Source organism: Ursus maritimus, unplaced genomic scaffold, assembly GCF_017311325.1.
Source record: "Ursus maritimus isolate PB19 unplaced genomic scaffold, ASM1731132v1 scaffold_25, whole genome shotgun sequence".
Lineage (NCBI taxonomy): Eukaryota > Metazoa > Chordata > Mammalia > Carnivora > Ursidae > Ursus > Ursus maritimus.
The window spans coordinates 42,039,260-42,052,992 of record NW_024425008.1 but is presented as its reverse complement, the minus strand read 5'-3'; the positions used below and the strand labels follow the sequence as shown (position 1 = coordinate 42,052,992).

At 42.4% G+C, this 13,733-nt stretch overlaps 1 protein-coding gene across 1 annotated transcript in view; it reads left to right on the top strand.

The window, feature by feature from the left end:
- The first annotated feature begins 736 nt into the window (after positions 1-736).
- The window catches only part of LOC103674563 (GTP cyclohydrolase 1), a 45,870-nt gene continuing 32,873 nt past the window's right edge, over positions 737-13,733 (top strand). The window contains exon 1 of the mRNA XM_040641853.1: positions 737-1,258. Coding sequence (XP_040497787.1) covers positions 919-1,258 — 340 coding nt within the window. The 5' untranslated portion in view covers positions 737-918. The remainder of the gene's footprint in view (positions 1,259-13,733) is intronic.

Genomic DNA, 13,733 nt, shown 5'->3' with positions numbered 1-13,733 from the left:
TTTGCACGTCACTCTAAAACGACCAGTACCAAATTTCCACAGAGCGCAAATGGGTTTTTAACGAAAGTCCTAACTTTTCTTCTCTTGTAAATAAATTTTTCCCCAGGGTCAAAGTTCTGGACCTCACAAATACCATCCTCCTAGATACAGAGACTCCCGCGAGGGCCACTTGGTGTGACTCTCTACCTCAGAGAGGCGAGAGGGTTCTCGTAGGTGGCAGGTGCACTGTTCAATTTTTAACTAACGAACGCCAAGAATTTCGTGTCATACTATTCTTTTGCCCTAAAAGCATAAGAGTTGGTTTCCTTACCCACAGTCTTTTCCCCTCGAGGCCACCTGTTTGGTCATCTTTCACAGAGCACTTCTGAGGCAGCGTTTTCTTCGCCTAAGAGAAGGGCTGACCGTGCGCCCAGTGCATGCATCCCCACGCCAAGGTTCCAGCACCCGACGCCTGCCTCCTTTCGGATTTGGTTCACAATGCAGCAACCCAAGGGGTCCAACCCCTCCTCCCGGCTGGCGCCCGAGGGGTCCCCCGCGGGTCCGCTTCACCCGCCCGGGTGGCCGCCTTTCCGGAGCTCGCAGGGTCAATTCCCCACCCCTCGCGCCCCTCCCGCAGGGCCGCCCCCTCTCGGGAGACCCGCGGAGGACAGGCGAAGGGGCGGGGCGAGCGCCATGACGCGCGGAGGCTCCGGCCAATGGGAACGCCCCGCGGCGCCGGCCGAGCCGCCCGCCCATAAAAAGGAGGCACTGCCGAGCTCTCTAGCCTTCCTCTGTCCCTGCCTGGGAGGGTGTCACGGGCCGGTCGCGTACTTTCCTCAGGTGATTCTCGCCGCAGCCTATTGCCTGCGGCGGCCGGCGCAATTTAGTTGCAGTCCCCAAAGCGTCCCAGAGTCCCTCCGGAGAGGCAGCGGCGAGTCCATGGAGAAGGGTCCGGTGCGGGCGCCGGCGAAGCCGCGGGGTGCCAGGTGCAGTAATGGGTTCCCCGAGGGGGAGCCACCGCGACCCGGGCCGAGCGGGCCGGCCGAGAAACCGCCGCGGCCGGAGACCAAGAGTGTCCAGCCGGCGGACGGCTGGAAAGGCGAACGGCCCCGGAGCGAGGAGGATAATGAGCTGAACCTCCCCAACCTGGCGGCCGCCTACTCGTCTATCCTGCGCTCGCTAGGCGAGGACCCCCAGCGGCAGGGACTGCTCAAGACGCCCTGGAGGGCGGCCACAGCCATGCAGTTCTTCACCAAGGGCTACCAGGAGACCATCTCAGGTCAGTGCGCCCGCCGGCCGCGTGGGCGCGGGCTGCTACGTCTTGCAGGGCACCGAGTAGGTGGCCACGGGAGGCGCGCGCCGGCTCCGGGAAGTTTCCGGAGTTGCCTCACTCTTGGCAGAGGACAGAGTGCTGTCACCTTCCGAACCCCGCCTTCGGCCCTGGCCCCGCTGTCCTGCCCAGGCGAGGGCCCTGCGCGGGACGCACTTTGGGCGACCAGGGAGACAGCGGCCTCTCCACCCGGGGTCCGGCTCAGCGGTCCTTGCGGGGTCCTCCCGGTTCTGCTCGCAGCCCTCTCCTTGAGCCTCAGGTTGCGGGGACCGCGGTCACAGAGCTACCTGCGGGGGGAGGGGGGCAGGCTGGAGCCCCTGTCGCCTGAGCGCCCAGGGTCGGATGCTTGAAAGCACGTGCGGAGCCCAGAGTTGCCAGGATTAGGATCACCTGGCGCTTATGGAAGGGAGGGCTTCCTAAGTCGTCCTTGTTCGTGAGGTCTAATTTTTGGTAGGTCTGGGGTGAAGCTTTGGCTTGGTCGGCTTGGAGCGCCGGGGTGATTCTTTGTGGCAAACTCGAGACCCGCACGCTCACTGGCTTGCCGGGGCGCCCGGGTCTTTGGAAAGTTGTAATTCTCTTTTGTCCACTTCAAGTTAACCCCATCTCAGGACTTTCCCAGGATTTGGCACAGTTCAGGGCATGGACTAGCCCAGAGTTTGAGGCGTGAGGTTTCTCTGGCTAGTTTGCTGTTTGAAGCCTCCGCCCCCATTCTAAAAGCTCAAAAGCAATAAAGTTGGGGAGATTCGCTGGGCTCTGGGACCCCGAATCCGAGTACCTTTAAGCCCGGTTTGCCCAATGCTATCCGTGCCTGAGGTGGGTCGGGCTTTCTCACCCAGAAGGCTGGGAAGCTGTAGGGGATGGGGGAGGGAGAATGGAAAATGAGGACTTCGCTGCCTATTTGCTGGGTGAGTGGGGCCGTTCTTTACAAAAAAAAAAAAAAAAGAGAGAGAGAGAGAAAGAAAGCTCTGACATCTGCAACTGGGACCAGCGACGTTGTTTTCTAGCTTAAATCTTTTGTGGCTCTTGATGACATTTAGTAATTTGGCCTAAGAAACCCCTACTTTCACGTTTCTTAAGGAAGAACAGTGTTGCTTTGCAAGGTAACTTCCCTGTCCTTGTTATTTTCTTGATGGAGTATCCGGTGACTCCCCTATTAGATCCTGGGAAGAACAAAGTTATTTTTGCCCAGTCTTCCACACCCCAAAGGAAGGGTGGGAAATCAGTGTGAGAGGGGTGGGGCCCCAAAAGGAAATGATACTACATACTAAAGCCAAGAAATGGATCTCTCGTTCTGTATCCAAGTTCACTTTTTTACCTCTTGATGGTAAAAGTTCAGAGACAAAAGCCAAATTTCAAAATGCAAAGACTGAAGAATAAGCAGTCTCCATTTGATGAATATTCTATCATTTGGTGACATTCCACAATGTAATGAAGAAACCTCTTTTAGGGCCTTACTCATTCTACCTCTTGTGGACGCTGAAAGCAGTTTCCTTCATAACATTGGTCAGACTTTGGGAATCTTGCCAAATTCACAGGAGAGAGGAATTTCTGACTCCCAGACAGGTCACAAAATTACCTAAAGAGGCTCACAAGGTTTATTTAAGCAAATGGTGAGCAGAAGTCTGTCTCATGAGCCATAGGGTTAATGAATCCAAAGAACACTTCAATCTACCTTAGAAAATGGTTGTACAAATGTTAATTTATTACTTCGAAAGTCCATGGACCTAGTGACAGAAAGAAGAGTAGGGGTTGCCAGGGCCTAGGAAGGAGGATAGAATGGGGAGTGGCTGCTTAATGGGTTTCCTTTTGGGGTGATGAAAATGTTCTGGAACTAGAGAGTGGTGCTGGTGGTAGTCCCACAACATTGTGAATGTACTAAATGCCACTGAATTGTACACCTCAAAATGGTTAAAATGAATTTTTTTTAAACGACGAATTTCATGTACATTTTACCACAATAAAAAAAGTCCACAGGCTGTTTAAGAATTATTACTAGCCATTAACTGAATACTTTTTATGCTTTAACTGCTTTATGTAGATGGTCTTGGTTAATCCTTAGTATCGAGGTAAACATTGTTCTTTTATCCCCATGACAAGGAAACTGAGGCAGAGAAGTTGACAGCTTCAAGGGGTAGGGCCGGTATTTGAATTCAGACAGCCTGAACGCCAACTCTTAACCTACTTTCTTGTATTGTTATTTTAATGTGTCAGTGTAGCTTATCTCTAAGTATTTAAAACTGCAAGCTATGACCTAACAGTTGGGTTAGCAGCATTAGAAAAAAAAAGGTGGAGTAGGACGGAGGTCAGTTTACCACATGTAGTAAGGGTACAAGTTGTGAGGAGCTTCTGTATAGGTTTTATAGGTATGTTTTTTTGGTGTGTACTGGCTCCAGATGTAAATATATTGCTTAACTGTGGATTGTGGTCAGAAGTTTGAAAGCCTCTATCTAGGGGTTCCCGCTTAAGGACTTAATACCTATTCCTTAGAGGCACATAGTTAGAGGACAGAGAAGAGAGGACAACGAGAATGGTGCTGAATTTATAGGAATAAACCTCAAATGGTGGTGGTCTAGACCTTGGCCCAGCCTGGGTGGAAGAGAGAAAGAAGGATATTTTAAATCTGTAGAAAATATGGCAGAGAGTAATAAAACAATCCTGGACAATCCCTAATTTTTATTTCTTTATGGAGCATAAGTCCCTGACCACTATAAATTGTTTTGGAAAGAAACAAACTTCTTTGAAACTCTCACTTGTCTGTACTTATAAACAAGATACTCTGTATCATTCATATCTCTGTATAGTAATTCCTGGTCAATGGTGTTGACTTCAGTGTTGTAAAATAGAAAATAAATTGGTGCTTTACATTCCCCAAAGAATTTTTTGTTGCTTCCTCCCGAGCGGATTGATGCTAACTTCTTCTTCTTCTTTTTTTTTTTTTTTTAAGATTTTATTTCTTTATTCGACAGAGATAGAGACAGCCAGTGAGAGAGGGAACACAAGCAGGGGGAGCGGGAGAGGAAGAAGCAGGCTCCTAGTGGAGGAGCCTGATGTGGGGCTCGATCCCATAACGCCGGGATCACGCCCTGAGCCAAAGGCAGACGCTTAACTGCTGTGCCACCCAGGCGCCCCTTGATGCTAACTTCTGGCATTTTGGGGAAATTTGTCATTTCTCCCTATACTGCCCCTTCTCTCCATGACCCTTGCCTGGTGGACCTTTCCTCTACTTTCCAGTGTGTACCCTACCATGAGTACATCTATGATCACCAATGATGGGGCTATGTCATGGTTGTGCAAGTCTCCTGGTCACTGTTCACCGCTGGGTTGGCAGGGAATGCTGAAAGAGACGCTGTGCTCTCTCCCAGGAACTGGATCTCCTTTGAATCTGGCATCACATCCTGTGATCCTTGGACCAGCTCATCTTTCTCTATTGCTGTCCCATTTCCATTTAACTACATTTCCATTTAACTAGTATTCTTATATATTCTAAGTTTTACCTTGATGAGGTCTCCTTTTTTGTTTTTTTAAAAGATTTATTTATTTATTTATTTATTTATTTATTTATTTATTTATTTTAGAGAGAGGGAGTGGAGAGGGGCAGAGGGAGAAGGAGAGAAGCAGACTCCTTGCTGAGTGCGGAGCCCGAAGCAGAACTCAACCTCAGGACCCTGAGCTCATGACCTGAGCTGAAATCAAGAGTTGGATGCTTAACTGACTGAGCCACCCAGGCACTCCAATGAGGTCTCCTTTCTAAATAAGGAATCTTTCCTGTATTTCCAATATTTTATTCAGAACTTTAATTAAATTGGAGGGTCTACTATTCCTTGAGGTTCTTGGTCTTCCTTTCCCTGTGTCTGACCCTTCCCATTCCCGGTCGCCTCCTGGGTGTAAATGGGAATAACCTCTTAATTAGCATTATCTACCAAAGGTTAAGTGCATATACCTTGTTTCATCAATTGTCCTCTTTATGAGTTTTTGGGAACACACAAGAGTTTGACTTTTCTGTCATATTTCTAATTAAAGTAGGTTTTAGCTTGTCTTATCCAGGGTGCCAAAACAGTTTTCATAAATCAGTTGACAATGTCCCAAGTTTTAGGAAACACGTGAGCATGTATATAATGCAGCATGAGGAGATGGTACCATAGGTGATGGTACCATAGATGGTGGACTTCTTGACTGTCTTCCCACCAGGTTTGAGGAGTCTTGTCCCTGCCTCAATAATTTTCACTGCAAGATGATATCTATCCTTTAAAGATAACACAAGGCAGGGCATCTGGGCGGCTCTGTTGGTTACGCCTCTGACTCTTGATTTCGGCTCAGGTTATGATCTCAGGGTCATGAGATCACCTGTGTGGAGCTCTGCACTGGGTGTGCGGCCTGCTTGAGATTCTCTCTTCCTGTGGACCCCCCCCCCCCAATACAGGCACTGTCTCTCAGAAAGACAAAAAAGAAAGAAAGAAAGAAAACACAAGGCAAGTAGAGACTTTGTTTATACAAGAATGAGTCTTAGCTACTTCATGCTGAAATGTGCTAACACTCACAAAAGATTTTTTTTTTCTTTCTGAATCACAAATCTTTGTGATTTACCAAATCAGGCCAATGATGAACTAAAAATTGTAACAATTTATAAGGTGTGAATGGGGACAAGAATCAAATTATTTACTATCCCTCCTATATTGTGGGTGATATGTGAGTTTATGTCTCAAGTTTTAAAGTATATTATATATTATATATCTCATCTTTGAGAGGTGCTATTTTTGGATGTGTGTAGTTCATCTAAATATCGATTCACTAATTATTTTATTTTGCTAATGAATACTTTTGTAGGACTTAGTTCTGTTTATTACTAGAAAGAGTACTATGAATAAAGAAGAAAAAATGAGGCTGTTGAAGTGTATGACTGGAATTTGGGAGTAGTCACAGTTGATTAAAGTTGTTAAGAAGTCCTTGAGAATGGAGGAGAAAAGCTTGTCCTAATGGTTTATTTTATTTTTTAAAGATTTATTTATTTATTTGGGGGAGAGAATGGGAGTGGGAGTAGGGGGAGGGATAGAGGGAGAGAATCTGAAGCAGACTCCCTGCTGAGCACAGAGCCTGTCTTGGGGCTTGATCTCATGACCCTTGGGATCATGACCTGAGCAGAAACCAAGAGTCAGACACTTAAGTGACTGAACCACCCAGGCGCCTCCTGAAGTTTTCTTTTAAAAATATATTATCTATAAACAATGTTTCTAGCCTGGGAGAAAAAATTTCACTACACATAACTTTGAAATACCAAACAAAGCCATCAGGTTGATACTTGTTTTAGTTTCACTGGGCTGATACAAAGTACCACAAACTCGGCTGTTTAAACAACAGATATCTATTGTCTCACAGTTCTACAGGCTGCAAGTCCAAAATCAAGGTGTGGGTGGGACCACACTCCCTCTGAAAATTGTAGTGGGGAGACCTTTTTTGCCTCTTCCTAGCATCTGGTAGTAGCTCTCAATCCTCAGTGTTCATTTGCCTGCATTATTACAATTTCTGCCTCTGTTGCTGTTCAAGTTTTCCTTTTTTAAAGACACCAGTCACATCGAACTTAGTTTATAGTATTCCACTATGTCCCATCTTACTTTAGTTAATTACATCTGCAATTATTTAATTTCCAAATAAGTCACATTCTGAGGTACTTGGTTTTGGACTTTGACATATCTTTTTGAGAGGGAATATGATTCAACCTATACCAGTGCTGAATACTATTTATTCTTCATAAGACTGGCTGGCAACTTTATAGTTTCACGTAACAAATTTGTTGAGTGCCAGGCCCTGCACCGAATGCTGGGAACACAGGATGAGTAAAACCAGATATGGTTTCTGCCTTTATGGAATTTACAGTCTTTTGGACAAAGCAGATATTCATCAGAATCACATGAGTGAGTATGTGATTACAGATTGAGAAATGTTAAGGATAAAATGGACACAGCTTAATGAGAGCACTTAGCAGAGAATTTATCTGTGCTGGGAGACAGGAGCATGGATGGCTGAACTGACATGTGAATAGCAACAGACACTAGTGATGACTTACTAGGTGCTGAACAGTGTTCTGAGTTCTTTACAGGTATCACCTCGGTTGCACTCACAATAGCACTAGAGGGTAGGTGATGTTATTCCCATTTTCTAGATAAGAAAACTGAGGCACAGAGAGGACCTGCCCAAGATCATATCTTGAAAATAGCAGTGTTGGGAAGATGATTGAGAATGAGAGTCATATTCTCTGACATTCTGTTTAATTTTAATCATAATACTGTACTGACTTATTTAAATTCCTACTCATTTTCTCCCTTTTTGTATTTTCTCTGCTGTTTTCTTTGTTCGGCTTTTGAAACTCTTCCACGGCTGGGTTTCCCCCACTGACTCATTTGCACCATGCTCCTGTAATTTGAGTCCAGTATTAGGTTGAGTCAGACTGCAGTATTAAAATTTGCCAGGAGAGGGCAACTATCTAATCTTTGACGAATACTAGATTATGAATCTTGGATTATACGAACCATTTCCAATTCCCGTTTATATAAATGAATATATTCCCTATGGTTCTACATTCTCTACTGAATCTATGGCAATTAGATCTTGGGATAATTTGGATTCGGTTAACCAAAGATTGTCTGAACTGAGGTAAATTTGTTACACCTAAGGCTGAGAGGACATTTTCTCACTGGAATTTTGTCCAATTATAAACCTCAATAGCAGTTTTTTAGACCCTTTCAGAGAAGAGGGACTGTTCGTACTCCTCGTTGCATCCCTAGCAAACTTCCCAGCACATGTTTGAATTAATTTCATAAAGACAAGGACCCCTTAACTCTTATCTTTCTTCTACCACAATCCTCTGTATATAGGTGCTCAATAAATGCTAATTGTTTTATACACTAAAGAAAAATTCAGAGGACTTGTCTTTATGGAAAAAAGCCACAAGTTATTCCAATTGGATCTCCTGAATACTTTTAGGTCAGAGGTCATCCTTTGGACATGTTTGTAGAATCAGGGTTCTGCTTCTCCAGAAACTCACCTGTTTGAGATAGCTCCTATAGTCAGTCAACCTATTATTTCAAGATATCAATTAAAGTGACTGGCCTGTTTCCCTGGCACATAAAAATTATCATGGGGAAGATTCTCTAGGAAATCTGTCTGGATTGCTGTCAGTTTTTAAACTATCATAGAAATGTTCAAATGTACACAGCATAGTATAATGAGCTGCTATGTGTCTATTAGCTAACCTCAACTGTTAACATAAACATAGGTCTATCTTCTTTCATCCCTTCTGCCTCACCTTCCCTCACTGAATTGCTTTAAAGCAAATTCCAAATATGTCATTTCATTGATAAATACTTCACAATATCTGAAATAAAAAGACCTAAAAAATATTATGCTTGAAATTAATAGTAATTTCTTCTAAATATCCAGTGTTTACAGTTCTCTTGATTTTTGCACAGGTGTCTTTTTACAAATTGGTTTCTTTGAATAAGGGTTCAAACAAGATTCATACATTATATTTGGTTAATGTCCTTAAGTTTCTTTTAATTTGTTACAGTTTGCTATTCCTTTTTATCCCCTAATTTTGAAGAAACAGGGTCATTTGTTCTATAGAATTTCCCACATTCTAAGTTTTGCTCATTATTTTCTCATGACTTAGTTTAACATGTTCCTTTAGTTCCTGTATTGTTTATATACTGGTAGATTTAGAGGTGTGCCTCCCTGCTCCCACCCCAAAAATAACTCTTAAATTTAGTCAAGAAAAATTTGTAAATGGTGGCATGTGCTTCAATCAGGAGGCAGCTAAATATCTAGTTGTCTTTTTGTGTTGTTAAAATTGATCAGCGTTAGGTGTTATCAGCCTGATTTATCTATTATAAAGTTCCCCACCAGTCTTTCACCTGCTACTTTTAATAGCCATTGGTGATCGTCTAGATCCAGTAATTATAAGTTGCAAAATAGGGGCGCCTGGGTGGCACAGCGGTTGGGTGTCTGCCTTCAGCTCAGGGCGTGGTCCCGGCGTTCTGGGATCGAGCCCCACATCAGGCTCCTCTGCTATGAGCCTGCTTCTTCCTCTCCCACTCCCCCTGCTTGTGTTCCCTCTCTCTCTGGCTGTCTCTATCTCTGTCGAATAAATAAATAAAAATCTTAAAAAAAAAATAAGTTGCAAAATAATGATGTTTGGTTAATTCCTTTTGAATTTATTGACTGGATTTCAATAAAGAAGGTACAGAGGAATGTGTTAGGCTATCTTTGCCACTATTTAGTAAGCTTAAAGGTATTTAAAATAAAGCTTAAAAATATGAGTTAATTTATTTAATTCTGCAGTGGAGAGCCGCCTCATTGTGATTTAATCTAGAAGCCATAAAAGAAAATAATTTAACTACATAAAAACTATGAATTTTCTTTCACATGTGAAATACCAACATGAATGAAGTCAAGTGAAACAATGGGAAGAAATATTTACAACACCTCTTGAGACAACAGGATAATCACAATAATATAAATATATTATATTAAATAATATAAAAAGAGATGCTAGAAACTAATGTGAAAGCCCAAAAACAGAATTGAAAAATTGGGAAGACATGTAAGCAGACAGATCACGGGACACGAAATACACATGACTTTTAAATACTTGGAAAGCTGCTTGATCTCACTCTCAATAAGAGAAATGCACACAACCGCCCTTCCGCAAGATAGATTTCTACCTTGTTAGATTGACAAAAGTTCAGAAGTTTAGATACTGCATTATGCTATTGAAGTGATAGGGAAACAAATATTACTGTTGAAAGATAACTATTCTTATGGAGGATAATTTGGCAACATCTATCATATACAAAGTTATATATGGTACTTGAAAATCCTGCCTCTGGGAATTTATCTTAGATAGATAATTGGACACATGAGATATGTATGCTCAAAGTTAGTCACTATAGCCTTGAATGTGGAAGTAACCTCAATGTCTAGGCCCTTAGAATGGCTAAATTACTCAGAGGAGTTATATTTTGTAGGAAAAATGGGGTAGGGGGGACAATAAAATGTTGTTTATATTGGTATTAAGAGTTAGAGGATACACAGTGCTTACATGTTACTCAGGAATATGAACTGGGCAGATAGCAGATAAATGTAGAAGTAAGACTTTTCACTATTTTCAGTTTTTGATTTTTGAGGTATGTACATGTACTTTCAAATAGATAAACTTAAAATATTTTGGCAAAGTTGTTTCAAATCCAGGAGTAAAAGAAGTACAACTTTTCCCAAGGGCTAGCTAACAAGAAAAATCTGGTAACTGAAAACCATTTACCCTGAAATTAGAGAAAAATAGTTAGATATGTGTGTATTTGAGCCTGGTCTTCATTGTGATCTTTATTGCATGGACAAAGAGACTGCATCTGAATGTGACCTTCTTTATTAACTATCTGTAAAATTACTGTCATGTCTCTAAACTTTGTCATTTTTCCCTTTTTGTAAAGGGTAGGTATGGTAATACCTGCTTTGCCTGGGCTCTTCTAAGAATTAAGGTATGTGAAAAGCACGGGATACATAATCTATTCCTTCTTTATGGTGAGGAAGAACTGTGGGATGCTTTGGAGCCCTAAGCCACCACGTAAAAAGTCCAGTTACTCTGAGACTGTCATGCTGTGAGGAAGCTCTGCCACATGGAGAGGCCACGTATGGGTGTTCTGGCTGATGATCCCACCTAAGGTCCCACCCAGCAGCTAGCATTGAACAATAGACATGTGAGTAGATTCCCCCAGGTTGTTTCAGCCCCCAGCTGACTAGCCGTCTCCACTAAGGCCCCAGGTATTGAGGCATGGAGGCCAGTCATCTTCTCTGTGCTCTGTCTGGATTCCTGACCCACAGAATCCAGAGACATAATAAAATAGTTGTACGCCACTAAATTCTGGGGTATCTTCTTATGCACTAAAAAAGCCTAAGCTGGAACAAATTTTTAGATGAGGGTGGTTAGATTTGCATTTGTATAGAGGAAAAGGGAGTGACTTAAATAAGCCAAGAGATGGCATAATGGTTTAAGGCCAGAGATTTAAATTTGTGAATTATCAGTATAAGGTTGACAGCTGAAGCAGGGAGAGTGGCTGAGCATCATAGGAGGCAAGGAAAACAAAAGCAAAACTGAACTATTGGGACTTCATCAAGATAAAAATCTATGCAGCAAAGGAAACAATCAACAAAACTAAAAGGCAGGCTACAGAATAGGAGAAAAGGGGATGTCTAGTTGGCTTGGTTGGTTAAGCATCTGCCTTTGACTCAGGTCATGATCCCAGGGTCCTGGGATCAAGTTCTGTGTCAGGCTTCCTGCTCAGTAGGGAGCCTGCTTTTCCCTCTGCCTCCTGCTTCCCCTGCTTGTGCTCTCTCACTCTCTCGCTCTCTGTCTGACAAATAAATAATAAATAAAATCTTAAAAAAAACAAAGAATGCGAAGAGATATTTGCAAATAACATATCTGATAAAGGGATAGTATCCAAAATCTATAAAGAACTTATCAGACTCAATGCACAAAAAACAACCCAGTTAAGAAATGGGCAAAAGACATGAATAGACACTTTTCCAAAGAAGACATCCACATGGCTAACAGACACATGAAAAAATGCTCAACATCACTCATCATCAGGGAAATACAAATCAAAACCACAATGAGATACCACCTCATAGCTGTCAGAATGGCCAAAATTAACAACACAAGAAACAACAGGTGTTGGCGAGGATGCAAAGAAAGGGGAACCCTCTTGCAGAGTTCATGGGAATGCAAACTGGTGCAGCCACTCTGGAAAACAGTATGGAGGTTCCTCAAAAAGTTAAATTTAGAACTACCCCATGATCCAGCAATTGCACTGCTAGGTATTTACCCAAAGGATACAAAAATACAGATTCAAAGGGGTACAATGCACCCCAATGTTTATAGCAGCATTATCAACAATAGCCAAACTACGGAGAGAGTCCAAATGTCCAGCAACTGATGAATGGATGGATAAGAGGTGGTATATATATATACAATGGAATATTATTCAGCCATCAAAAAAGAAACCTTGCCATTTGCAATGACTAGATGGAACTAGAGTGTATTATGCTAAGTAAAATAAGTCAGAGAAGGACAGATACCACATGATCTCACTCATGTGAAATTTAAGAAAGAAAACAAATGAACATATGGGAAGGGGGGAAAGAGAGGGAAACAAGTCACAAGAGACTCTTAATAATAGAGAACAAACAGGGTTGATGGAGGGAGGTAGGGGGATAGGCTAGATGGGTTTTCAGTATTAAAGAGGGTACTTGTGGTGAACACTGGGTGTTGTATGTAAGTAATGAATCATTGAATTCTACTCCAGAAATCAATATTGTATTGCATGTTAACTGAAATTTAAATTAAAAAATAATAAAGATGTTTTCTTAAAAAAGAGAGAGAGAGAGAAGGAACAAAATGAAGAGGTCATAAGGCATAGTAGACTTGAGCCAGATTGCCTGGTTTCAAATCCAGTTACTTATCAACAGTGCCTCAGTAGCATCATCTGTAAAATGGGGCTATTAATAGTGCCTATGCATCTTATAGGGTTAATGTGAGGATGGAATGAGTTAGTACAAAAAAGTGCTAAGAGAAATGCCTGCTCTATAGGAAGGTCTGTAGACATTTTGTACATGTTAGCTGTGAGTCCTGAGATTTGATTTGAAGTGGTTGTTAGTTTTAATAGCTTAATGTAGTCAGAAGCCAGATTCTAGGACTTTAGGGAGTAATTTGACGAATTATGGAAGGCAAGAACATTTTTGAGGTTTCTTTTCCTGACTGGCAGGATCAAGTGAGTTTCCCCTTGGTGTGTATCAAGACAGCGCTGTGTTGGGTGCTGGATGTTGATGAATGAAAGCCTTAGGTGTCAGAGAAAAGCATGGGACTCAAAACTCCGGGAAGGTGGGCCGGGTTGTGTACATGTGATCTTACATGATACTTCTGTCAACTTGAGGTTATACCCATTCTAAAGAGGTGGAAACTGAGGAGGCTCAGGTTAAGTCACTTCCCAGAGGTCACAGAGAAGAACCCAGAGAAGAACTACAACATTCATGTTCTAATTGACATCATGCCCCCTCAGTTTTTAAGTGCCTATGTTACAATTTCATATGAAGATCCATTTAATATGTGAGGATCATAGTATGTAGAAATTCTGCTTTTCTTCCTGAATCCTAGCAAAGAGAAAGCCAAGTAGATTTAGTTTTGAGGCATTTCTTACTATCCTGAAAGATATTTCATGAAGTTTTCGATCTAGGGAGTTCATGAATACTTGCAAAAATTTTAGCTAAATTGCATTCAATTCTAAAGTGGATTCATAACAAATTTTCCCCATTTAATCCTTTGAGGGAGGTATCTGAAGACCAAAATTTTATATATTTTGTTTAAAGCACATTCAAT